The 25,319-nt window shown below is 38.3% G+C and overlaps 1 protein-coding gene and 16 non-coding genes across 17 annotated transcripts; 7 read left to right on the top strand and 10 right to left on the bottom strand.

The window, feature by feature from the left end:
* The first annotated feature begins 1,343 nt into the window (after positions 1-1,343).
* On the top strand, positions 1,344-1,425 carry trnas-uga (transfer RNA serine (anticodon UGA)). Its single transcript has one exon. It is a non-coding gene; the product is annotated as a tRNA-Ser (tRNA).
* A 1,411-nt stretch (positions 1,426-2,836) lies between these two features.
* On the top strand, positions 2,837-3,051 carry LOC117969580 (small nucleolar RNA U3). The gene has a single exon (XR_004662603.1). It is a non-coding gene; the product is annotated as a small nucleolar RNA U3 (small nucleolar RNA).
* Positions 3,052-5,168: 2,117 nt separating this feature from the next.
* trnal-caa (transfer RNA leucine (anticodon CAA)) lies at positions 5,169-5,279 on the bottom strand. The gene is made up of 2 exons: positions 5,242-5,279; positions 5,169-5,214 (listed from the first exon to the last, which is right to left on the bottom strand). It is a non-coding gene; the product is annotated as a tRNA-Leu (tRNA).
* A 347-nt stretch (positions 5,280-5,626) lies between these two features.
* Positions 5,627-5,699, bottom strand: trnak-cuu (transfer RNA lysine (anticodon CUU)). Its single transcript has one exon. It is a non-coding gene; the product is annotated as a tRNA-Lys (tRNA).
* Positions 5,700-7,840: 2,141 nt separating this feature from the next.
* On the top strand, positions 7,841-8,046 carry LOC117969585 (small nucleolar RNA U3). Its single transcript, XR_004662608.2, has one exon. It is a non-coding gene; the product is annotated as a small nucleolar RNA U3 (small nucleolar RNA).
* Positions 8,047-8,596: 550 nt separating this feature from the next.
* On the bottom strand, positions 8,597-8,707 carry trnal-caa (transfer RNA leucine (anticodon CAA)). The gene is made up of 2 exons: positions 8,670-8,707; positions 8,597-8,642 (listed from the first exon to the last, which is right to left on the bottom strand). It is a non-coding gene; the product is annotated as a tRNA-Leu (tRNA).
* A 347-nt stretch (positions 8,708-9,054) lies between these two features.
* Positions 9,055-9,127, bottom strand: trnak-cuu (transfer RNA lysine (anticodon CUU)). Its single transcript has one exon. It is a non-coding gene; the product is annotated as a tRNA-Lys (tRNA).
* Positions 9,128-11,266: 2,139 nt separating this feature from the next.
* Positions 11,267-11,472, top strand: LOC117969581 (small nucleolar RNA U3). Its single transcript, XR_004662604.2, has one exon. It is a non-coding gene; the product is annotated as a small nucleolar RNA U3 (small nucleolar RNA).
* A 717-nt stretch (positions 11,473-12,189) lies between these two features.
* On the bottom strand, positions 12,190-12,300 carry trnal-caa (transfer RNA leucine (anticodon CAA)). The gene is made up of 2 exons: positions 12,263-12,300; positions 12,190-12,235 (listed from the first exon to the last, which is right to left on the bottom strand). It is a non-coding gene; the product is annotated as a tRNA-Leu (tRNA).
* Positions 12,301-12,647: 347 nt separating this feature from the next.
* trnak-cuu (transfer RNA lysine (anticodon CUU)) lies at positions 12,648-12,720 on the bottom strand. Its single transcript has one exon. It is a non-coding gene; the product is annotated as a tRNA-Lys (tRNA).
* A 2,141-nt stretch (positions 12,721-14,861) lies between these two features.
* LOC117395755 (small nucleolar RNA U3) lies at positions 14,862-15,067 on the top strand. Its single transcript, XR_004543676.3, has one exon. It is a non-coding gene; the product is annotated as a small nucleolar RNA U3 (small nucleolar RNA).
* A 716-nt stretch (positions 15,068-15,783) lies between these two features.
* trnal-caa (transfer RNA leucine (anticodon CAA)) lies at positions 15,784-15,894 on the bottom strand. The gene is made up of 2 exons: positions 15,857-15,894; positions 15,784-15,829 (listed from the first exon to the last, which is right to left on the bottom strand). It is a non-coding gene; the product is annotated as a tRNA-Leu (tRNA).
* A 347-nt stretch (positions 15,895-16,241) lies between these two features.
* Positions 16,242-16,314, bottom strand: trnak-cuu (transfer RNA lysine (anticodon CUU)). Its single transcript has one exon. It is a non-coding gene; the product is annotated as a tRNA-Lys (tRNA).
* A 2,144-nt stretch (positions 16,315-18,458) lies between these two features.
* On the top strand, positions 18,459-18,664 carry LOC131703524 (small nucleolar RNA U3). The gene has a single exon (XR_009309966.1). It is a non-coding gene; the product is annotated as a small nucleolar RNA U3 (small nucleolar RNA).
* A 550-nt stretch (positions 18,665-19,214) lies between these two features.
* On the bottom strand, positions 19,215-19,325 carry trnal-caa (transfer RNA leucine (anticodon CAA)). The gene is made up of 2 exons: positions 19,288-19,325; positions 19,215-19,260 (listed from the first exon to the last, which is right to left on the bottom strand). It is a non-coding gene; the product is annotated as a tRNA-Leu (tRNA).
* Positions 19,326-19,672: 347 nt separating this feature from the next.
* trnak-cuu (transfer RNA lysine (anticodon CUU)) lies at positions 19,673-19,745 on the bottom strand. Its single transcript has one exon. It is a non-coding gene; the product is annotated as a tRNA-Lys (tRNA).
* Positions 19,746-21,214: 1,469 nt separating this feature from the next.
* Positions 21,215-24,788, top strand: LOC131702974 (uncharacterized). Its single transcript, XM_059005841.1, has 3 exons — positions 21,215-21,838; positions 22,170-22,354; positions 23,430-24,788. Exons 2-3 carry the CDS (start codon positions 22,170-22,172, stop codon positions 24,214-24,216), a joined length of 972 nt encoding a protein of 323 aa, XP_058861824.1. The 5' UTR covers positions 21,215-21,838; the 3' UTR covers positions 24,217-24,788.
* Positions 24,789-25,319: the final 531 nt, after the last annotated feature.

Below are 25,319 nucleotides of genomic sequence, written 5' to 3' on the forward strand. Positions count from 1 at the left end.
TTTGCCTACTTTTTATTATTATTATTACGTTTTCCAGAGTAAGACCAAAAGGCAAACATCCAGGAAATAGTTAAACACTGCTACAGCGCTTGAACTGTCTCAACAAACGTTTAGCTCTAAAACGTGTACATTAAAAGTCTATTAACATCTTTAACACAATCATCTGTGTTCCAATAGCGGTTAATCCACATGGTGATCAATAAAGTGAATGCTGGCTTTGTTCACATATTGGCAAGACGTTTTCACGATTCACGCATATTCTGAACAAGCACACTAGAATATGGTAATGAAAGGACAGGAAAATAACTGCTTTATTGGCTCTGGTCTTGTATCGTCACCTTGATTACTGTCTGTAAGAAAGTGGCATTAATCAAAAACCTAATTATGTAAGGTTCCCAATGCGCAAATACGCAGCATATTTAAACTTCTTCACAATCTTAAATCTTCCCACATGAATGTCAAATACGTACTGACAAGTACGGCACTTTCCCAATGTAACACTCTGCTGTGTTTGAACACCAACGATGGCTTGGATATGTTGTATTAAACCACGATACTATTGTTCCGACTTTCTTTATTACTACCAAAAGTGCTTTTCGTGTCAGCCCTTGTGGTCTAATGGATAAGGCACTGGCTTTCTAAGCCATGGATTGTGGTCTCGAGTCCCATCTGGGGTGTGATTTTGTTATAGGAGGCTGTGTGGTCCAGTGGTTAAAAATAAAGGGCTTGTAACCAGGAGGTCCCCAGGCACAAATCCCACCTCAGCCACTGACTTATTGTGTGACCCTGAGCAAGTCACTTAATCTCCTTGTGCTCCGTTTTTCGGGTGAGATGTAAATGTAAGTGACTCTACAGCTGATGCATAGTTCACACACCCTAGTCTCTGTAAGTCTCCACGGATAAAGGCGTCTGCTAAATAAATAATAATAAAATGAACATAATTATGGTAAGTTTTATTGGCATGTGATATTTTGTAGATCTTGTTATCTGCTTATTCCGCTCAAGCTAGCCAGAACGTTCTCGAGTGCTCTGGCAGCAGCCATGAAGCAAGTGAATTTTTCAGTTCAAATAAATAACTACTTTGTTTTTGTGGATGGGGGTGTTTTTTGAAAAGATCAGTTAAATAGCTACGTTTTGAAATAAAGATGTATTCATTATTATGAACGTTAACAAAAATTATATTCTATTTACATTTCCCACGTGTGCTTGCCTTGTACAAATCTGACAGTTTCAACAAAGGCATTTGACTTCGGTTCATTAGTTAACCTATACTGCCATCTACAGCATTACTGCGGGTTTCGTTTACTTCTTTTGGATATTTTCACAAATAATCGTGCGATCATGTAGTCGTGGCCGAGTGGTTAAGGCGGTGGACTTGAAATCCATTGGGGTTTCCCCGCGCAGGTTCGAATCCTGCCGACTACGTAAGCTTTGTTTTTAATTGATTGTATGTGTTCATTGTTAATACATGTTTAAAGCTCAGGAAGTCTGAAATATTACTGGTTGTACTTCATATCGCTTCGGTTCATTTTGTTAAAGATTGTTCATTTTGGCACCATTACAAATGCTGTGGTTTCCTTAAATATGCTGCGTATTTGCACATTGGGAACCTTACATAATTAGGTTTTTGATTAATGCCACTTTCTTACGGACAGTAATCAAGGTGACGCTACAAGACCAGAGCCAATAAAGCAGTTATTTTCCTGTCCTTTCATTACCATATTCTAGTGTGCTTGTTCAGAATATGCGTGAATCGTGAAAACATCTTGCCAATATGTGAACAAAGCCAGCATTCACTTTATTGATCACCATGTGGATTAACCGCTATTGGAAAACAGATGATTGTGTTGAAGATGTTAATAGACTTTTAATGTACACGTTTTAGAGCTAAACGTTTGTTGAGACAGTTCAAGCGCTGTAGCAGTGTTTAACTATTTCCTGGATGTTTGCCTTTTTGTCTTACTCTAGAAAAAGTAATAATAATACTAAAAAGTAGGCAAAACCATTTTTTGAGAAACCGCATTTGGGAGAAAAACTAACAGTTTGGAAACACATTTGCAAAGGCATTTGATTCTATTGTGGTGTTTCCGAACTGTTGAACGTTTCTCATTACATGCAGGTTTACTGGCTTAACAAAAAGGCGATTGACGAAAAGAATGCTGTCTCGATAGAAAAAACGCGTCAAGCTGAAATAGCTCAGTTGGGCGAGCGTTAGACTGTAATGGTCCCTGCTTCGATACCGGGTTTTTGCAAACAGCACGACTAGGTTTTTTTTTTTTTTTCAATTAATTTTTTGAATTAAAAAAAACACAGCACATTTTTTCTTCAGTGTAATTGGAGGAAATAAAAACGTATTATAGTGCCATTTTCTAATGCGATTAAGAAATGCAAAAAGCATCATCCCTGCGTGGGCTTGAAACACCAAAATTTCGATTAACAGCCAAACGTTCTAACCGATTATGGTGTCTTATTGGATAACACCCTGGGAGCTCGACAGAACAGTGTGTATGCATATTGCTAAAATGGAAACCAAATATACAGGATTCAAATGGGAATCGTATTCAGATTTTAAGCACAAATTTGATAGACTTCACAGTGCAAAGGAGGAAGGCAGACAATGCAAATGAGGCAACTGGCTCCTACATTTCAAATCATACGAGAAACTTGAGCCCAATTAAGCTTTTAACCGCCTGCAGTCTGGAATGAGTTTGAAATGTTGTTGTAACACCTCACTGGGCAACAGCAATTGCATTACATGAAAGTTCCTGTTAATTTGTCAGCGGCACAGCTACCGGTGCCACTCAGAGTTGGAGGGAGACGGTCGCCACTTGCCCATAAAACAATACTTTCAGGGATCATTTCTATAGCGATTTGAAAGCGAAATGCGTTTTTAAAGTGTTTGGACTCGCTATCCACGAGGAAGAGTGAGAGTGTTCGCTTTTGAGCGTGAAGGAGACAGTGAGTGTTGTTTTTGGCCAACTGCTCGCTGTTATTGATGACCCCTCCAGTGTTCCTTAGGGGGCTGGAGGAAGCGGACACGTTCTGAGTGGGTATCTTACCTAAAGGTACGCAAGACGAACTACAGTTGCAAAGCACTGCTGCTTTTTCGACGATTGATTAAAACTATCAATCTGACTGAAAACACGGATCACATTAATTGTGATCGGTTTGATACCAATAGGCTTACATGGCAGGTATTGTGTATAGACAACGTCATTTACACAGAAATGAACACGGACAGTGTTTATTAAGGGCTGACTCATTGAAACGTTCGAGAGATCTCGGTGTACTGGACAAATATACTGGATTTTTTCCATGTGTGGCGTCCACGACCTATTCTCTATTTAACTGTACAGGTCGCGATGCAGACTATGCCATCTATAGTTTAACGAGAAATAGAACCTCACATAACCTTATTAATCTAGCAGCAATATTTGGGTACCCCACACAGAGCCCCTCTCAAATAAATGAAAAGACAAAAGAATGGAAATTGGTTGTGCCAACAAAATCTTTATTATCAACAACAACACTAAAACCCACAATTGCTGCAGTGCAATTACACACAATCCTAACCATATATCTTGCACAATAGAATAATTGCTTATTTATTGTCCCCAGCGACACCTAGAGGAGAGATAGAGAAACGTCCATCCAATTAATAAATATTTGGCTGCTCCACCCACCAAAGCCCAGAAGGGCAGTCAACCACCACCTGTGATAAAATAAACAAAAGAAACCATACGTGAATTATTAAAGTAAATATATTAACAGTGTAACTATAAACAAAATCACCACAACAAACATAATAGTGCACAATTCAAAAAGAAAACACAACCCAGCACCTTACTTGACTAAACGTTCAATGCTCTGTAGAGCAGAGCAGCTACAATAGCGACGCTCTCCCTCGCAGCTCCTATAGACACACACTAAAAGCTAGCTAAACGCTGCACGATACTATTAAAACTGTAAAGACAAATAAAAACGTGCGTACACAAATTAAAACAAACAAGGGACAATAATAAGCAAAAACAATGTGCAAGATAAACACAGGGAAAGACAACTAGCAGAAACAGTGGCTGGCGGCGTTCCACTTCCTCGGGAGAGTCCGGAATACTGACGTCCAAAAGTATATCCGCCGACTCGCCCCCGTCACAGGGGGAACCACGGGAACACAGGAACACCAAAACACAGCTGCACATCGACTACCTGGTTCTCTTGCACCCTTATGGTGCCGATATTTATAATGCCAACAATTAACACTTCCTGGTTCCCGCGGTCCCACCTGTTACATTCGGGATTGGTCTCGGTATCCACCAAGAGGAGTGGCAGTGTTTTCTTCTGAGCACCGAGCTGACAATGAGTGTTGTTATCGGTAACCTACTCGCTGCAAGGAATGACCACTTCAATCTTCAGTCGGGGGTTGCTGAAGGAAGGGGACACATTTTGAGTGTGTATCTCATTCCGGTAGAAACGTAGAAAAAAGAAACCATCAAGCCCACAAATGTTCAGTTGTTTAAATCAATAACCACATTTAAATTGATCATTGCTAATGTCAAAACAATTTAAGAACACTTTAAATAGGGCTTGACTAATATAAAAATATAGCAATGTCTTTTGCACTACGCAGGACTAGATTGAGTTTAAAATAGACATTACATCTGAAAATAACTTGTGCTTACCCCCACTTACAAGGAAGCTGTCAACCTTTGTATTCGTCCTCATAACGTGTTAGAAAATGTAAACAGCAGTTGGAGAATACCGAAGTCGATCATCCTAGCATGTTAAACGAGGGCATTTCTCATGTAAGCTACTTCCACTAATAGATCGTTTATACTGTTCTCAATGGTCCGCATCCCAGCCTGAGACCACGATCCAGTGGCAGTCGGAGATGTTTTTCAAAGTAATATGTTATTTGAAATATTAAAACAATCTTTAGTTAAATAACACATGTTTCTACACAAAATATTTTTCAGTGACTTCGACAAGTAGCCAGTTTACAACAAAAATGCAATCTGTGTTAGGAACGCTATTTTAGTCCGATTTAAAATGGAAATTAAAATGGTATTGAGTGCTGACAAGAGTTTGGTATCAGCTGTTGATTTCCTTGAAACAATCTTTTATAGTAAAATGAACAAATTGATTCATTTAAAAAATAAGTAAAAGTGAACTGTCAGAAGTGGGATTTGAACCCACGCCTCCATTCGGAGACCAGAACACACAATTCTTTGGAAAGACAGCGTCCTTGAGTCTGGCGCCTTAGACCACTCGGCCATTCTGACAAGCTGTGTTTGCATTAGTAGAAAACCGCATTATTTCATTTCAGCACAGACTAGGGTTGTCTATTGTATCAAGGCCCGATTGGGTTTATTACGCACATACTAACTTGCTCCATGAATGATGTAATGACAAGTGTAAAAAAAGAATCAGATTGAAGCCAACCCACGAAAGTAAGATTCTTTATTTCAATATCGGTATAGCTTTAAAGGATGCACGCATTTTACAATAGCAATTGCTATATGACAATGACCAATAAGTAATTGTGTTGCAATACTTTATACAATGTGAACAGAATCAGACATTGCTCCGTTGCCTCGAAGAAACATCTACAATTTGTATTTAAAAAGGACGCCCAACGTGGGGCTCGAACCCACGACCCTGAGATTAAGAGTCTCATGCTCTACCGACTGAGCTAGCCGGGCTGTCGGGAGAAAGTTTCTTTCTTTGAGGTGGTGTGAGGGAGGAAGTACCGACAGGTGCGTGGGACCTGAGATTCGGTGTGCTGCTGCTGTAGATGAGTGTTCTGGAGACGCGCTGTGTCTGTGTCTGCGGTGTTACAGCCGTGTGAGTATATTCCAAAAGTAAAGTGTTGGATAATTCGAGAGCTAGTCTGTTGAATAAAGCTCTGAGACGTGTGGTTAAATCCCGGTCTCATCAATTTTGTTTTGTTAGATTAAAAGTGTTCCAGCAGCAGGTAAATGTCCCCACACCTTTTGGTTCTGTTTACTTATGCTACAGCGCTGCTAAACCTGAACGTTGCTGCTAATTATCTTAACTAAACTTGTATTGTTGTTGAATTGCTCTAATATAGTTAAACCTGTAATGTTGCAGCTAACGTTCCCTAATACTGTTAAAACTTGTGTGTATTAACAATCTGGCTTTTGTTGTTGTACCCTTGCTGCGAAGAGCTGTTTCCAATCACCTAGCACTCTTAAAGAGAAGTGTAATCGCTGCTATATGTTGGTCTAATACCCCATGCTTTTAAAATGTGGCTATTGGCTGGCTTTATTCAATTTCCCCTCCTTGTTTTTAGTACAACTTTAATACATTGTATTGTTAGTTATTTGAACTGATTTATGTGACTCATGGATCATTGTAATAAAGCTTTGTGAATTGTTATTCTGCCTTTGTCATTCTGTTGTCATTCCTATTCCAAACCTTTTAATTAATTTTTAGTAGTGTCGGTATTAGGACTCTCACTGGGTGTCACTGGGTGTGGCTGCTACAATCCCATATAGAATGCGACAAAACAGGTCGCCCTCCTTCATATAAACAGAAAAAGAATAAGTACACACACACACACGAGTTGATTTACTGCAGCGTCAGACATCGGAGGTTCAGCAGTGTACTGCAATGTTGTGAAAAGACGTGTCTAATTCAGTATGGTTGAGCGAGCTATGGCGCTGCGTTCAGATCACAGTTACCCTGGAAGCGTGGCTTCGAATTCCATTTCTGACAGCTCTGTTTGTTCATTAACCACTCAGCCACGGCTACATGCTCTCACGGTTTTCCGTGAAAACAGCCGTATTATTGTCAAAAGAAGCAAACGACACCCGCAGTAATGCTGCAGGTGGCAGTATAGGCTAAATAATGAACCCAAGTCAAATGCCTTTGTTGAAACTCTATCAGATTTGTACAAGTCAAGCACACGTGGGAAATAATAATACCATATCCTTTCTGCCATCGTTCATAATAATGAATACATCCTTATTTCAAAATACGTAGCTATTTAACTGATCTTTTCAAAACACCCATACACAAAGCCTTATTTCTACTGAAAAACTAACTTGCTTCATGGCTGCTGCTACAGCACTCGGGCACGTTGTGCCTAGCGTTAGCGGACATAGGAGATAAGAAGACCTACAAAATATCACGCGCTGCAGTTTTTCAGTCCGGGGATTATTACAAATTAGCAGACTGTGCATTAAAATACACATGCATGGTGGGCCTCTCTGTTACAAAGAATTGTCACACTTTGTATTTATCTCCATAATGCGCCGGGACAAAATACGCAGATACTTTAAAATTATTTGGAGAATGCGGGCATCGATCCCGCTACTTCTCGCATGCTAAGCGAGCGCTCTACCATTTGAGCTAATTCCCCTTTAATGGTGCCAGGGATTCTCATAGGCTTCATCGCAGCTTGATACGAGCAAATCAGATTGTCAGTTGTTTTTTATTTTTATTTTGGCAATGTAGTCTGTGATTGCAAATTTAAAAAAATAATTTAATTAACTAAATGGCAAATATTTCGACTAGAGGTATGTTTTCAATTTCTTTAAAAAGTAGTCTCAGCTCGTTTATTCAGTCGCTTAGAAACCCACAATCTGTGTCCCGATGCAGCAGCGCTGTGTGCTGTGGCTCGAGCTTGTTTGACGAGGCAGACGATGCAAAAATGCCAATACTTGCTTTTGTATCACACGACAAACTTAAGGTATGCTTTAACGGCCTGGCTGTCTCGGGTTAGTTTGTATTGTTAATGTAACACCTCGTTGTTGCCCAGTCATTGTTTCATATGAAGTAGAGCTTGCCAGTTGGGGGCGACGGTCTGCTAATAAAAGTTAAGACTATATTTGCAAGGATCATTTCTAGAATGAAACACGTTTTGAAGGGATTGGTCTCGGTATCCACCAGGAGGAGTGGCAGTGTTTTCTTCTGAGCACCGAGCTGACAATGAGTGTTGTTATCGGGAACCTACTCGCTGCAAGGAATGACCACTTCAATCTTCAGTCGGGGGTTGCTGAAGGAAGGGGACACATTTTGAGTGTGTATCTCATTCCGGTAGAAACGTAGAAAAAAGAAACCATCAAGCCCACAATTGTTCAGTTGTTTAAATCAATAACCACATTTAAATTGATCATTGCTAATGTCAAAACAATTTAAGAACACTTTTAATAGGGCTTGACTAATATAAAAATATAGCAATGTCTTTTGCACTACGCAGGACTAGATTGAGTTTAAAATAGACATTACATCTGAAAATAACTTGTGCTTACCCCCACTTACAAGGAAGCTGTCAACCTTTGTATTCGTCCTCATAACGTGTTAGAAAATGTAAACAGCAGTTGGAGAATACCGAGGTCGATCATCCTAGCATGTTAAATGAGGGCATTTCTCATGTAAGCTACTTCCACTAATAGATCGTTTACAACAAAAATGCAATCTGTGTTAGGAACGCTATTTTAGTCCGATTTAAAATGGAAATTAAAATGGTATTGAGTGCTGACAAGAGTTTGGTATCAGCTGTTGATTTCCTTGAAACAATCTTTTATAGTAAAATGAACAAATTGATTCATTTAAAAAATAAGTAAAAGTGAACTGTCAGAAGTGGGATTTGAACCCACGCCTCCATTCGGAGACCAGAACACACAATTCTTTGGAAAGACAGCGTCCTTGAGTCTGGCGCCTTAGACCACTCGGCCATTCTGACAAGCTGCGTTTGCTTTAGTAGAAAACTGCATTATTTCATTTCAGCACAGACTAGGGTTGTCTATTGTATCAAGGCCCGATTGGGTTTATTACGCACATACTAACTTGCTCCATGAATGATGTAATGACAAGTGTAAAAAAAGAATCAGATTGAAGCCAACCCACGAAAGTAAGATTCTTTATTTCAATATCGGTATAGCTTTAAAGGATGCACGCATTTTACAATAGCAATTGCTATATGACAATGACCAATAAGTAATTGTGTTGCAATACTTTATACAATGTGAACAGAATCAGACATTGCTCCGTTGCCTCGAAGAAACATCTACAATTTGTATTTAAAAAGGACGCCCAACGTGGGGCTCGAACCCACGACCCTGAGATTAAGAGTCTCATGCTCTACCGACTGAGCTAGTCGGGCTGTCTGGAGAAAGTTTCTTTCTTTGAGGCGGGGTGAGAGAGGAAGTACCGACAGGTGCGTGGGACCTGAGATTCGGTGTGCTGCTGCTGTAGATGAGTGTTCTGGAGACGCGCTGTGTCTGTGTCTGCGGTGTTACAGCCGTGTGAGTATATTCCAAAAGTAAAGTGTTGGATAATTCGAGAGCTAGTCTGTTGAATAAAGCTCTGAGACGTGTGGTTAAATCCCGGTCTCATCAATTTTGTTTTGTTAGATTAAAAGTGTTCCAGCAGCAGGTAAATGTCCCCACACCTTTTGGTTCTGTTTACTTATGCTACACCGCTGCTAAACCTGAACGTTGCTGCTAATTATCTTAACTAAACTTGTATTGTTGTTGAATTGGTCTAATATAGTTAAACCTGTAATGTTGCAGCTAACGTTCCCTAATAATGTTAAAACTTGTGTGTATTAACAATCTGGCTTTTGTTGTTGTACCCTTGCTGCGAAGAGCTGTTTCCAATCACTTAGCACTCTTAAAAAGAAGTGTAATCGCTGCTATATGTTGGTCTAATACCCCATGCTTTTAAAATGTGGCTATTGGCTGGCTTTATTCAATTTCCCCTCCTTGTTTTTAGTACAACTTTAATACATTGTATTGTTAGTTATTTGAACTGATTTATGTGACTCATGGATCATTGTAATAAAGCTTTGTGAATTGTTATTCTGCCTTTGTCATTCTGTTGTCATTCCTATTCCAAACCTTTTAATTAATTTTTAGTAGTGTCGGTATTAGGACTCTCACTGGGTGTCACTGGGTGTGGCTGCTACAATCCCATATAGAATGCGACAAAACAGGTCGCCCTCCTTCATATAAACAGAAAAAGAATAAGTACACACACACACGAGTTGATTTACTGCAGCGTCAGACATCGGAGGTTCAGCAGTGTACTGCAATGTTGTAAAAAGACGTGTCTAATTCAGGATGGTTGAGCGAGCTATGGCGCAGCGTTCAGATCACAGTTACCCTGGAAGCGTGGCTTCGAATTCCATTTCTGACAGCTCTGTTTGTTCATTAACCACTCAGCCACGGCTACATGCTCTCACGGTTTTCCGTGAAAACAGCCATATTATTGTCAAAAGAAGCAAACGACACCCGCAGTAATGCTGCAGATGGCAGTATAGGCTAAATAATGAACCCAAGTCAAATGCCTTTGTTGAAACTCTATCAGATTTGTACAAGTCAAGCACACGTGGGAAATAATAATACCATATCCTTTCTGCCAACGTTCATAATAATGAATACATCCTTATTTCAAAATACGTAGCTATTTAACTGATCTTTTCAAACACCCATACACAAAAGCCTTATTTCTACTGAAAAACTAACTTGCTTCATGGCTGCTGCTACAGCACTCGGGCACGTTGTGCCTAGCGTTAGCGGACATAGGAGATAAGAAGACCTACAAAATATAACGCGCTGCAGTTTTTCAGTCCGGAGATTATTACAAATTAGCAGACTGTGCATTAAAATACACATGCATGGTGGGCGTCTCTGTTACAAAGAATTGTCACACTTTGTATTTAACTCCATAATGCGCCTGGACAAAATACGCAGATACTTTAAAATTATTTGGAGAATGCGGGCATCGATCCCGCTACTTCTCGCATGCTAAGCGAGCGCTCTACCATTTGAGCTAATTCCCCTTTAATGGTGCCAGGGATTCTCATAGGCTTCATCGCAGCTTGATACGAGCAAATCAGATTGTCAGTTGTTTTTTATTTTTATTTTGGCAATGTAGTCTGTGATTGCAAATTTAAAAAAATAATTTAATTAACTAAATAGCAAGTATTTCGACTAGAGGTATGTTTTCAATTTCTTTAAAAAGTAGTCTCAGCTCGTTTATTCAGTCGCTTAGAAATCCACAATCTGTGTCCCGATGCAGCAGCGCTGTGTGCTGTGGCTCGAGCTTGTTTGACGAGGCAGACGATGCAAAAATGCCAATACTTGCTTTTGTATCACACGACAAACTTAAGGTATGCTTTAACGGCCTGGCTGTCTCGGGTTAGTTTGTATTGTTAATGTAACACCTCGTTGTTGCCCAGTCATTGTTTCATATGAAGTAGAGCTTGCCAGTTGGGGGCGACGGTCTGCTAATAAAAGTTAAGACTATATTTGCAAGGATCATTTCTAGAATGAAACACGTTTTGAAGGGATTGGTCTCGGTATCCAGCAGGAGGAGTGGCAGTGTTTTCTTCTGAGCACCGAGCTGACAATGAGTGTTGTTATCGGGAACCTACTCGCTGCAAGGAATGACCACTTCAATCTTCAGTCGGGGGTTGCTGAAGGAAGGGGACACATTTTGAGTGTGTATCTCATTCCGGTAGAAACGTAGAAAAAAAGAAACCACCAAGCCCACAATTGTTCAGTTGTTTAAATCAATAACCACATTTAAATTGATCATTGCTAATGTCAAAACAATTTAAGAACACTTTAAATAGGGCTTGACTAATATAAAAATATAGCAATGTCTTTTGCACTACGCAGGACTAGATTGAGTTTAAAATAGACATTACATCTGAAAATAACTTGTGCTTACCCCCACTTACAAGGAAGCTGTCAACCTTTGTATTCGTCCTCATAACGTGTTAGAAAATGTAAACAGCAGTTGGAGAATACCGAAGTCGATCATCCTAGCATGTTAAACGAGGGCATTTCTCATGTAAGCTACTTCCACTAATAGATCGTTTATACTGTTCTCAATGGTCCGCATCCCAGCCTGAGACCACGATCCAGTGGCAGTCAGAGATGTTTTTCAAAGTAATATGTTATTTGAAATATTAAAACAATCTTTAGTTAAATAACACATGTTTCTACACAAAATATTTTTCAGTGACTTCGACAAGTAGCCAGTTTACAACAAAAATGCAATCTGTGTTAGGAACGCTATTTTAGTCCGATTTAAAATGGAAATGAAAATGGTATTGAGTGCTGACAAGAGTTTGGTATCAGCTGTTGATTTCCTTGAAACAATCTTTTTTAGTAAAATGAACAAATTGATTCATTTAAAAAATAAGTAAAAGAGAACTGTTAGAAGTGGGATTTGAACCCACGCCTCCATTCGGAGACCAGAACACACAATTCTTTGGAAAGACAGCGTCCTTGAGTCTGGCGCCTTAGACCACTCGGCCATTCTGACAAGCTGCGTATGCTGTAGTAGAAAACCGCATTATTTCATTTCAGCACAGACTAGGGTTGTCTATTGTATCAAGGCCCGATTGGGTTTATTACGCACATACTAACTTGCTCCATGAATGATGTAATGACAAGTGTAAAAAAAGAAACAGATTGAAGCCAACCCACGAAAGTAAGATTCTTTATTTCAATATCGGTATAGCTTTAAAGGATGCACGCATTTTACAATAGCAATTGCTATATGACAATGACCAATAAGTAATTGTGTTGCAATACTTTATACAATGTGAACAGAATCAGACATTGCTCCGTTGCCTCGAAGAAACATCTACAATTTGTATTTAAAAAGGACGCCCGACCTGGGGCTCGAACCCACGACCCTGAGATTAAGAGTCTCATGCTCTACCGACTGAGCTAGCCGGGCTGTCGGGAGAAAGTTTCTTTCTTTGAGGCGGGGTGAGAGAGGAAGTACCGACAGGTGCGTGGGACCTGAGATTCGGTGTGCTGCTGCTGTAGATGAGTGTTCTGGAGACGCGCTGTGTCTGTGTCTGCGGTGTTACAGCCGTGTGAGTATATTCCAAAAGTAAAGTGTTGGATAATTCGAGAGCTAGTCTGTTGAATAAAGCTCTGAGACGTGTGGTTAAATCCCGGTCTCATCAATTTTGTTTTGTTAGATTAAAAGTGTTCCAGCAGCAGGTAAATGTCCCCACACCTTTTGGTTCTGTTTACTTTTGCTACACCGCTGCTAAACCTGAACGTTGCTGCTAATTATCTTAACTAAACTTGTATTGTTGTTGAATTGCTCTAATATAGTTAAACCTGTAATGTTGCAGCTAACGTTCCCTAATACTGTTAAAACTTGTGTGTATTAACAATCTGGCTTTTGTTGTTGTACCCTTGCTGCTAAGAGCTGTTTCCAATCACCTAGCACTCTTAAAGAGAAGTGTAATCGCTGCTATATGTTGGTCTAATACCCCATGCTTTTAAAATGTGGCTATTGGCTGGCTTTATTAATTTTCCCCTCCTTGTTTTTAGTACAACTTTAATACATTGTATTGTTAGTTATTTGAACTGATTTATGTGACTCATGGATCATTGTAATAAAGCTTTGTGAATTGTTATTCTGCCTTTGTCATTCTGTTGTCATTCCTATTCCAAACCTTTTAATTAATTTTTAGTAGTGTCGGTATTAGGACTCTCACTGGGTGTCACTGGGTGTGGCTGCTACAAACCCATATAGAATGCGACAAAATAGGTTGCCCTCCTTCATATAAACAGAAAAAGAATAAGTACACACACACACGAGTTGATTTACTGCAGCGTCAGACATCGGAGGTTCAGCAGTGTACTGCAATGTTGTGAAAAGACGTGTCTAATTCAGGATGGTTGAGCGAGCTATGGCGCTGCGTTCAGATCACAGTTACCCTGGAAGCGTGGCTTCGAATTCCATTTCTGACAGCTCTGTTTGTTCATTAACCACTCAGCCACGGCTACATGCTCTCACGGTTTTCCGTGAAGACAGCCGTATTATTGTCAAAAGAAGCAAACGACACCCGCAGTAATGCTGCAGATGGCAGTATAGGCTAAATAATGAACCCAAGTCAAATGCCTTTGTTGAAACTATATCAAATTTGTACAAGTCAAGCACACGTGGGAAATAATAATACCATATTCTTTCTGCCAACGTTCATAATAATGAATACATCCTTATTTCAAAATACGTAGCTATTTAACTGATCTTTTCAAAACACCCATACACAAAAGCCTTATTTCTACTAAAAAACTAACTTGCTTCATGGCTGCTGCTACAGCACTCGGGCACGTTGTGCCTAGCGTTAGCGGACATAGGAGATAAGAAGACCTACAAAATATCACGCGCTGCAGTTTTTCAGTCCGGGGATTATTACAAATTAGCAGACTGTGCATTAAAATACACATGCATGGTGGGCGTCTCTGTTACAAAGAATTGTGTACACTTTGTATTTATCTCCATAATGCGCCGGGACAAAATACGCAGATACTTTAAAATTATTTGGAGAATGCGGGCATCGATCCCGCTACTTCTCGCATGCTAAGCGAGCGCTCTACCATTTGAGCTAATTCCCCTTTAATGGTGCCAGGGATTCTCATAGGCTTCATCGCAGCTTGATACGAGCAAATCAGATTGTCAGTTGTTTTTTATTTTTATTTTGGCAATGTAGTCTGTGATTGCAAATTTAAAAAAATAATTTAATTAACTAAATAGCAAGTATTTCGACTAGAGGTATGTTTTCAATTTCTTTAAAAAGTAGTCTCAGCTCGTTTATTCAGTCGCTTAGAAATCCACAATCTGTGTCCCGATGCAGCAGCGCTGTGTGCTGTGGCTCGAGCTTGTTTGACGAGGCAGATAATGCAAAAATGCCAATACTTGCTTTTGTATCACGCGACAAACTTAAGGTATGCTTTAACGGCTTGGCTGTCTCGGGTTAGTTTGTATTGTTAATGTAACACCTCGTTGTTGCCCAGTCATTGTTTCATATGAAGTAGAGCTTGCCAGTTGGGGGCGACGGTCTGCTAATAAAAGTTAAGACTATATTTGCAAGGATCATTTCTAGAATGAAACACGTTTTGAAGGGATTGGTCTCGGTATCCACCAGGAGGAGTGGCAGTGTTTTCTTCTGAGCACCGAGCTGACAATGAGTGTTGTTATCGGGAACCTACTCGCTGCAAGGAATGACCACTTCAATCTTCAGTCGGGGGTTGCTGAAGGAAGGGGACACATTTTGAGTGTGTATCTCATTCCGGTAGAAACGTAGAAAAAAGAAACCATCAAGCCCACAATTGTTCAGTTGATTAAATCAATAACCACATTTAAATTGATCATTGCTAATGTCAAAACAATTTAAGAACACTTTAAATAGGGCTTGACTAATATAAAAATATAGCAATGTCTTTTGCACTACGCAGGACTAGATTGAGTTTAAAATAGACATTACATCTGAAAATAACTTGTGCTTACCCCCACTTACAAGGAAGCTGTCAACCTTTGTATTCGTCCTCATAACGTGTTAGAAAATGTAAACAGCAGTTGGAGAATACCGAAGTCGATCATCCTAGCATGTTAAACGAGGGCATTTCTCATGTAAGCTACTTCCACTAATAGATCGTTTATACTGTTCTCAATGGTCCGCATCCCAGCCTGAGACCACGATCCAGTGGCAGTCGGAGATGTTTTTCAAAGTAATATGTTATTTGAAATATTAAAACAATCTTTAGTTAAATAACACATGTTTCTACACAAAATATTTTTCAGTGACTTCGACAAGAAGCCAGTTTACAACAAAAATGCAATCTGTGTTAGGAACGCTATTTTAGTCCGATTTAAAATGGAAATGAAAATGGTATTGAGTGCTGACAAGAGTTTGGTATCAGCTGTTGATTTCCTTGAAACAATCTTTTATAGTAAAATGAACAAATTGATTCATTTAAAAAATAAGTAAAAGTGAACTGTCAGAAGTGGGATTTGAACCCACGCCTCCATTCGGAGACCGGAACACACAATTCTTTGGAAAGACAGCGTCCTTGAGTCTGGCGCCTTAGACCACTCGGCCATTCTGACAAGCTGTGTTTGCTTTAGTAGAAAACCGCATTATTTCATTTCAGCACAGACTAGGGTTGTCTATTGTATCAAGGCCCGATTGGGTTTATTACGCACATACTAACTTGCTCCATGAATGATGTAATGACAAGTGTAAAAAAAGAAACAGATTGAAGCCAACCCACGAAAGTAAGATTCTTTATTTCAATATCGGTATAGCTTTAAAGGATGCACGCATTTTACAATAGCAATTGCTATATGACAATGACCAATAAGTAATTGTGTTGCAATACTTTATACAATGTGAACAGAATCAGACATTGCTCCGTTGCCTCGAAGAAACATCTACAATTTGTATTTAAAAAGGACACCCACCGTGGGGCTCGAACCCACGACCCTGAGATTAAGAGTCTCATGCTCTACCGACTGAGCTAGCCGGGCTGTCGGGAGAAAGTTTCTTTCTTTGAGGCGGGGTGAGAGAGGAAGTACCGACAGGTGCGTGGGACCTGAGATTCGGTGTGCTGCTGCTGTAGATGAGTGTTCTGGAGACGCGCTGTGTCTGTGTCTGCGGTGTTACAGCCGTGTGAGTATATTCCAAAAGTAAAGTGTTGGATAATTCGAGAGCTAGTCTGTTGAATAAAGCTCTGAGACGTGTGGTTAAATCCCGGTCTCATCAATTTTGTTTTGTTAGATTAAAAGTGTTCCAGCAGCAGGTAAATGTCCCCACACCTTTTGGTTCTGTTTACTTATGCTACACCGCTGCTAAACCTGAACGTTGCTGCTAATTATCTTAACTAAACTTGTATTGTTGTTGAATTGCTCTAATATAGTTAAACCTGTAATGTTGCAGCTAACGTTCCCTAATACTGTTAAAACTTGTGTGTATTAACAATCTGGCTTTTGTTGTTGTACCCTTGCTGCGAAGAGCTGTTTCCAATAACCTAGCACTCTTAAAGAGAAGTGTAATCGCTGCTATATGTTGGTCTAATACCCCATGCTTTTAAAATGTGGCTATTGGCTGGCTTTATTCAATTTCCCCTCCTTGTTTTTAGTACAACTTTAATGCATTTTATTGTTAGTTATTTGAACTGATTTATGTGACTCATGGATCATTGTAATAAAGCTTTGTGAATTGTTATTCTGCCTTTGTCATTCTGTTGTCATTCCTATTCCAAACCTTTTAATTAATTTTTAGTAGTGTCGGTATTAGGACTCTCACTGGGTGTCACTGGGTGTGACTGCTACAATCCCATATAGAATGCGACAAAACAGGTCGCCCTCCTTCATATAAACAGAAAAAGAATAAGTACACACACACACACGAGTTGATTTACTGCAGCGTCAGACATCGGAGGTTCAGCAGTGTACTGCAATGTTGTGAAAAGACGTGTCTAATTCAGGATGGTTGAGTGAGCAATGGCGCTGCGTTCAGATCACAGTTACCCTGGAAGCGTGGGTTCGAATTCCATTTCTGACAGCTCTGTTTGTTCATTAACCACTCAGCCACGGCTACATGCTCTCACGGTTTTCCGTGAAAACAGCCGTATTATTGTCAAAAGAAGCAAACGACACCCGCAGTAATGCTGCAGATGGCAGTATAGGCTAAATAATGAACCCAAGTCAAATGCCTTTGTTGAAACTCTATCAGATTTGTACAAGTCAAGCACACGTGGGAAATAATAATACCATATCCTTTCTGCCAACGTTCATAATAATGAATACATCCTTATTTCAAAATACGTAGCTATTTAACTGATCTTTTCAAAACACCCATACACAAAAGCCTTATTTCTACTGAAAAACTAACTTGCTTCATGGCTGCTGCTACAGCACTCGGGCACGTTGTGCCTAGCGTTAGCGGACATAGGAGATAAGAAGACCTACAAAATATCACGCGCTGCAGTTTTTCAGTCCGGGGATTATTACAAATTAGCAGACTGTGCATTAAAATACACATGCATGGTGGGCGTCTCTGTTACAAAGAATTGTCACACTTTGTATTTATCTCCATAATGTGCCTGGACAAAATACGCAGATACTTTAAAATTATTTGGAGAATGCGGGCATCGATCCCGCTACTTCTCGCATGCTAAGCGAGCACTCTACCATTTGAGCTAATTCCCCTTTAATGATGCCAGGGATTCTCATAGGCTTCATCGCAGCTTGATACGAGCAAATCAGATTGTCAGTTGTTTTTTATTTTTATTTTGGCAATGTAGTCTGTGATTGCAAATTTAAAAAAAAATAATTTAATTAACTAAATAGCAAGTATTTCGACTAGAGGTATGTTTTCAATTTCTTTAAAAAGTAGTCTCAGCTCGTTTATTCAGTCGCTTAGAAATCCACAATCTGTGTCCCGATGCAGCAGCACTGTGTGCTGTGGCTCGAGCTTGTTTGACGAGGCAGACGATGCAAAAATGCCAATACTTGCTTTTGTATCACACGACAAACTTAAGGTATGCTTTAACGGCTTGGCTGTCTCGAGTTAGTTTGTATTGTTAATGTAACACCTCGTTGTTGCCCAGTCATTGTTTCATATGAAGTAGAGCTTGCCAGTTGGGGGCGACGGTCTGTTAATAAAAGTTAAGACTATATTTGCAAGGATCATTTCTAGAATGAAACACGTTTTGAAGGGATTGGTCTCGGTATCCACCAGGATGAGTGGCAGTGTTTTCTTCTGAGCACCGAGCTGACAATGAGTGTTGTTATCGGGAACCTACTCGCTGCAAGGAATGACCACTTCAATCTTCAGTCGGGGGTTGCTGAAGGAAGGGGACACATTTTGAGTGTGTATCTCATTCCGGTAGAAACGTAGAAAAAAGAAACCATCAAGCCCACAATTGTTCAGTTGTTTAAATCAATAACCACATTTAAATTGATCATTGCTAATGTCAAAACAATTTAAGAACACTTTAAATAGGGCTTGACTAATATAAAAATATAGCAATGTCTTTTGCACTACGCAGGACTATATTGAGTTTAAAATAGACATTACATCTGAAAATAACTTGTGCTTACCCCCACTTACAAGGAAGCTGTCAACCTTTGTATTCGTCCTCATAACGTGTTAGAAAATGTAAACAGCAGTTGGAGAATACCGAGGTCGATCATCCTAGCATGTTAAACGAGGGCATTTCTCATGTAAGCTACTTCCACTAATAGATCGTTTACAACAAAAATGCAATCTGTGTTAGGAACGCTATTTTAGTCCGATTTAAAATGGAAATTAAAATGGTATTGAGTGCTGACAAGAGTTTGGTATCAGCTGTTGATTTCCTTGAAACAATCTTTTATAGTAAAATGAACAAATTGATTCATTTAAAAAATAAGTAAAAGTGAACTGTCAGAAGTGGGATTTGAACCCACGCCTCCATTCGGAGACCAGAACACACAATTCTTTGGAAAGACAGCGTCCTTGAGTCTGGCGCCTTAGACCACTCGGCCATTCTGACAAGCTGCGTTTGCTTTAGTAGAAAACCGCATTATTTCATTTCAGCACAGACTAGGGTTGTCTATTGTATCAAGGCCCGATTGGGTTTATTACGCACATACTAACTTGCTCCATGAATGATGTAATGACAAGTGTAAAAAAAGAATCAGATTGAAGCCAACCCACGAAAGTAAGATTCTTTATTTCAATATCGGTATAGCTTTAAAGGATGCACGCATTTTACAATAGCAATTGCTATATGACAATGACCAATAAGTAATTGTGTTGCAATACTTTATACAATGTGAACAGAATCAGACATTGCTCCGTTGCCTCGAAGAAACATCTACAATTTGTATTTAATAAGGACGCCCAACATGGGGCTCGAACCCACGACCCTGAGATTAAGAGTCTCATGCTCTACCGACTGAGCTAGCCGGGCTGTATGGCAAGCCAAATTATCATTTAGAGATATCTCTAATTCATTTATAGATATCTCTAAATATTTGAAGATATCTCTAAATCATTTCCAGATATCTCTAAATATTTGAAGATATCTTCAAATATTTAGAGATATCTCTAAATCATTTTAAGATATCTAAAATGCATTTTTAGATATCTTTAAATCATTTGAAGATATCTTTAAATGGAGCTTTAAATGAGATATCTAAAATGCATTTTTAGATATCTTTAAATCATTTTAAGATATCTCTAAATGTTTTTGAGATATCTTTAAATACTTTTCAGATATCTTTAAATCATTTAGAGATATCTCTAAATAACGTCCTATTCATTTAAAGATATCTGCAAATCATTTGAAGATATCTTCAAATAGCTTCCTGTTCATTTCGAGATATCTCTAAATCATTTAGAGATATCTTTAAATAACTTCCTGTTCGTTTAGAGATATCTCTAAATCATTTGAAGATATCTTCAAATGAACAGGAAGCCATTTCAAGATATCTCAAAATGACTTCCTGTGAAAATGCTCTATGTTTTCAATGGACTTCCTGTCCATTTAAAGATATCTTCAAATGAACAGGAAGTTATTTAGAGATATCTCTAAATGTTTTAGAGATATCTCTAAATGAACAGGATGTTATTTGAAGATATCTTCAAATGATTTAGAGATATCTTTAAATGAACAGGAAGTTATTTGAAGATATCTTCAAATGATTTACAGATATCTTTAAATAATATGTGGATTTGGCTAGCATGGTGCGCCAAACTGTCATTTAGAGATATCTTAAAATGAGGGTTTTAAAGATATCTCTAAATCATTTAAAGATATCTTCAAATAACTTCCTGTTCATTTAAAGATATCTGCAAATCATTTGAAGATATCTTCAAATAGCTTCCTGTTCATTTCGAGATATCTCTAAATCATTTCGAGATATCTCGAAATAACTTCCTGTTCATTTAGAGATATCTCTAAATCATTTGAAGATATCTTCAAATGAACAGGAAGCTATTTCAAGATATCTCAAAATGACTTCCTGTGAAAATGCTGTATGTTTTCAATGGACTTCCTGTCCATTTAAAGATATCTTCAAATGAACAGGAAGTTATTTAGAGATATCTCAAAATGATTTAGAGATATCTCGAAATGAACAGGAAGCTATTTGAAGATATCTTCAAATGATTTGCAGATATCTTTAAATGAACAGGACGTTATTTAAAGATATCTTCAAATGATTTAGAGATATCTTTAAATGAACAGGACGTTATTTGAAGATATCTTTAAATAATATGTGGATTTGGCTAGCATGGTGCGCCAAACTGTCATTTAGAGATATCTCTAAACCATTTCAAGATATCTCGAAATAACTTCCTGTTTAAAAGTAAACCAGGAGAAATATTTTATTCACTCAGTTAAGGAGTACAGTGGGGGCAAAGGCTCTATGGCTCATCCTGAAGCTGTACTAACAACTCTTGGAGCAATTAAAAATACACTCAGCACACTTGAAAGACATTTTCAAGACGGTTCTATTGAAATTGATAACAGTTATAGACTGTTTCAAAATGCAAAAACAAACTTTGATAGAATCAGTATGGAAATTCCAGAAAACGTTAGAGTGGAAATATCAAACTGTTTTCATGAATTAATGCCGGTGTTCGAAAACGAAGGAATTTCTGACACCCAGTCAAGCATAAATACCGGTGGTGATTTCGTGGTTCAGCGGAGGAGAGAAGGTAAGTTAATGTCTCTATTCTCTTTGGGAACTACAGTCATTTTAATACACACGTGGATTGGTTATTGTCGCATTTAATTTTTTATTTATTTATTTATTTTTAATACAGGTCAGTTTGGTTTGCCAAGGATTTCTGTTTCGAGACACCAGCTCCAGATTTTCGTTTCTCGAGGATACACAGGAAAGAGGATTGCTGAACATTTAGGATGCTCGGTGTCATACATTTATAAGCGCTTAAGCGGAGGGTCTGTCACCAAGAGACAAATACAGCAACATCACAGACAGCGAACTCGATACTGAAGTAAAGTCACTTCATTCCCAGTATCCAAATGCAGGGGCCGAGGTTAGTTATTGTATTTACAGCTTTGAAATTGGTGTTTATTCTTTAATGGTTGAGGGTCTGTGCCCGCTTTCACTACGAACGTTTACGTTAAAAAAAAAAAAAAAGATTTGAAAATGTGGGTTTGTATCTGATTTGTTCAAAATATAATTATAATTTGGAACGGATACCTGTTTATGGATACCTGCGCATACAAACAATGCTAATATTATAATGTCCTGGATGTATTACAGCAGTTTATTCCAATAATATAATAGTAACATTTTTGAGTCATAACAACTGTGTCATAAAAGTAAGCATAATAAAACAAATTGATGTTTGCTTTCCTCTATAGATGATGAATGGATATCTTAGAGCTAAGGGGATATTTGTTCAGCGACAGAGAATACGCAAGTCTCTAAACAGCATCGATCCAGTAAGCAGTGCTGGACGAAGGGCCCAAGTCATTAACAGAAGATCTTACCACGTCCCATCACCAAACAGCATGTGGCATATGGACGGTCATATGAAGCTGATAAGGTGAGTCTACTTTGTGTGTGTGTTAAATATATAATTAGCGTGCACAGGGGTAGGGGTCAGGGTTCGTAGGTGACGCAATCAAAGACATAAGCCCGATATCAACTTGACATCAACTCGAGTTCTGGGAGAAATCAGTATACTCGAGTTGTCTGTCCATGGTAACGAGGTTAATATTTTATTTTACCCAATTATCTGATCTGAAATCACATATGTTAAAGATATTTGTTTGGCTGCTCATGTCTATTGACCACGAAAAAAAAATTATATCACTTTATTACATTTTATTCTTTATGTATTTAATATACATGCATTCATTTTGAGTACATGTTTGTCCCAATTTGGCACAATGGCTTGTATGCATTTAGTCTGAAGCAAAACTATCCAATTTTCTCAAATTAAACTGCCATATTTGTTCCTGGAAGGAAAGTAATAGATTTGTATTTGTTTGTAATAGATTAGGCTCTCATGATGAATCTTACCCTCATTCTTCAGGTGATCGTACTGAAAGGTCAGAATCTTCATAATTAACTGGGTCATTGTTTTGAGAAGAGGTCATATAATTAAATTGTGACAAAGTGAGGATCGTAATTTTCACTTGTACCAACTGGAGGGCAGATTCTTCATGAAATCCTTCATGAAATCCATAGATTGTCATTCCAAAGGGCAAATAAGTAACTGAAATCAGGTGTAACAAAATGTGGCTACTGCACAGTTTTTATATGTAAACAATGTGACTATTTTTAGTTATAACCCTTTAAAAATTAACACAAACGATATTGTTGTTCTGTCAGCATTGTAGTAGGTGCCAGATATCCATTTTCCTGGATATTCTTGAAAATGAAACAGAACCTATATGTGCCAGTCCTGGTAGATAGGTGAATACTGCCTAATTAAAATAAACTTGAGAACTCTGCATTTCACCCCATATAGAGGCACAATATAATCTGAATATTTAACCTTTATTGGTGTTAAAATGCTCTGACTGCTATTGGTGAAAAAAATATGTATTGTTCACAATACGCATATCTCATTACTGTAAAAATAACTTTTTTAAAATGTTTACTTTTGATTGTAGGTGGGGATTTGTTATCCATGGTGCCATAGATGGTTTTTCTCGCCTTGTTCCATATTTGCATTGTGCCACAGACAATAGCTCAAGCACAGTTCTACAGGCTTTCTCCAAAGCAGTGGCAGAATATGGGTTACCGTCTCGCATGAGGTCAGACCATGGTGGAGAAAACATACAGGTAGCCTTGCTTATGAACATCTTGAGAGGGCTCCAGCGTGGCAGCCACATAACTGGAGTATCTGTTCATAACCAGAGAATAGAAAGACTTTGGAAAGATGTGTTCCTACAAGTTGTAGAGCCCTTGTACAAGGAATTCTATGATTTAGAAGATCTTAGTATATTAGAGGCAGATAATGATGTTCACAAAGCATGCTTGCAGTTGGTGTACCTTCCAGAAATTAATAAAAGATTACAATTATTCAGACAAGGATGGAATAAACATAAAATCCGAACAGAAAGGAACAGAACACCTGAACAAATTTGGTCAGATGGATTGGCTGCAACACTTGCAAGCTCTGCTGAATCAGGGGCAAACATTTTGGATGGTAAACAATTTGAAGAACATTTAATATTACATTTACAAAGAGCTGGAGTCCAAACAACAGATATTTTTAGTATGACAGAAACTGAAGAGCATTCCAATCCACTTAATTTAACTACTCAGCAGCTTAATACCCTTAAAGAGGAAATCCAACTTGAAGGAGACTTTAGAGATAAATATGCACGTTGCATTCACAAAACACTAGAGTTTATGTTTTCTAACGATACCTCCAATGCATCTCCAAATTATTAAATTAAATTATTAATTGAAACAAATAATAAAACCATCCTATTTGTTTTAATATGATCATTCTGGAACTTAAGTTTTCAAGACACAGCACAGCAAAATGTTGTACTTTTTAACCAATTCAGGAAGCTTGTTTTCCATGATTGTCTAGGTGCGGTCGGAGCAAATGAAGTTGTTTTATGATTTGGTCATGAATTACACCTAGCATAAGGGTGTCTAGAAACTGCAAGTGGACATAGACCTGTGTGGTTTTGTAAGCTGGAGGGTACACTAGCTGTGGGAAATTACGGCTTAAAGTCTTTATAACTACCAAGCAACATTCTACTTTTACCTACATATCTTAATTCCACTTAATCACTATTGTTCTAGAAAAAAAAGTAATACTTTTGAGGAACTGATCCTGCATTTATTTATTTATTGTACACAAAGAGATGATTGGTGGTCATAGTTACCTGTGGTAAAAACTTTCATATAATTTGTCCAGTCCAATATGAAAGCAGGACACATTGTATTTATAACATCAAACTGTATTTAAATGCTTCTGTTCTGATTGTAATATTTTACCATTAAAGATATGACTGAAGACTATAACAATGTTATCATTCAAAAACATGTTTATTTATTTGTGTGTCTTTTTTAACATGAACACCCTTAATGTCTGTTTGAAAGTTAAGACAGCATTATTTTCATAAATATGAAATGTTTACAACATCATTTTGGTACAAAAGTTAAACAGCAAGTATGTGAATTTGGCAATTAACTTCTTATCCAGTCAGGAAAAAAATAAAACTCACACATTTTCTTTCTTCACTTGAGGAAATAAAGGTTACATACAATGTTTAATCCCCAAAGAGGTCATTTTATACAAACAATTTGACGTCATATTTTCAAAATAAACTTTTTTGTAAGAAAACACACTTGAGATGTAGAAAGAAAATGCCTTACACAACAAAGGGCATTTGCTCAAACAACTTGACACCATCAGTATGATAAACCATGAGCGGCAAGGTTCCATTCCATTGAAAATGTATGGTTTTAATTGGCACATCGTAAGCTCAGACAGTAAAATGCAACAGAATAAAAACAGTGTTATTTCAATGAAATGGCTG

Source organism: Acipenser ruthenus, chromosome 32 (genome assembly GCF_902713425.1).
Source record: "Acipenser ruthenus chromosome 32, fAciRut3.2 maternal haplotype, whole genome shotgun sequence".
NCBI lineage: Eukaryota > Metazoa > Chordata > Actinopteri > Acipenseriformes > Acipenseridae > Acipenser > Acipenser ruthenus.

Excerpts from the sequence above, each read along its gene's own strand:
- LOC131702974 (XM_059005841.1), top strand. The coding sequence starts at position 22,170 with ATGATGAATGGATATCTTAGAGCTAAGGGGATATTTGTTCAGCGACAG. Across the intron at positions 22,355-23,429 it reads GGTCATATGAAGCTGATAAG|GTGGGGATTTGTTATCCATG; the intron begins GTGAGTCTACTT and ends TTTTGATTGTAG.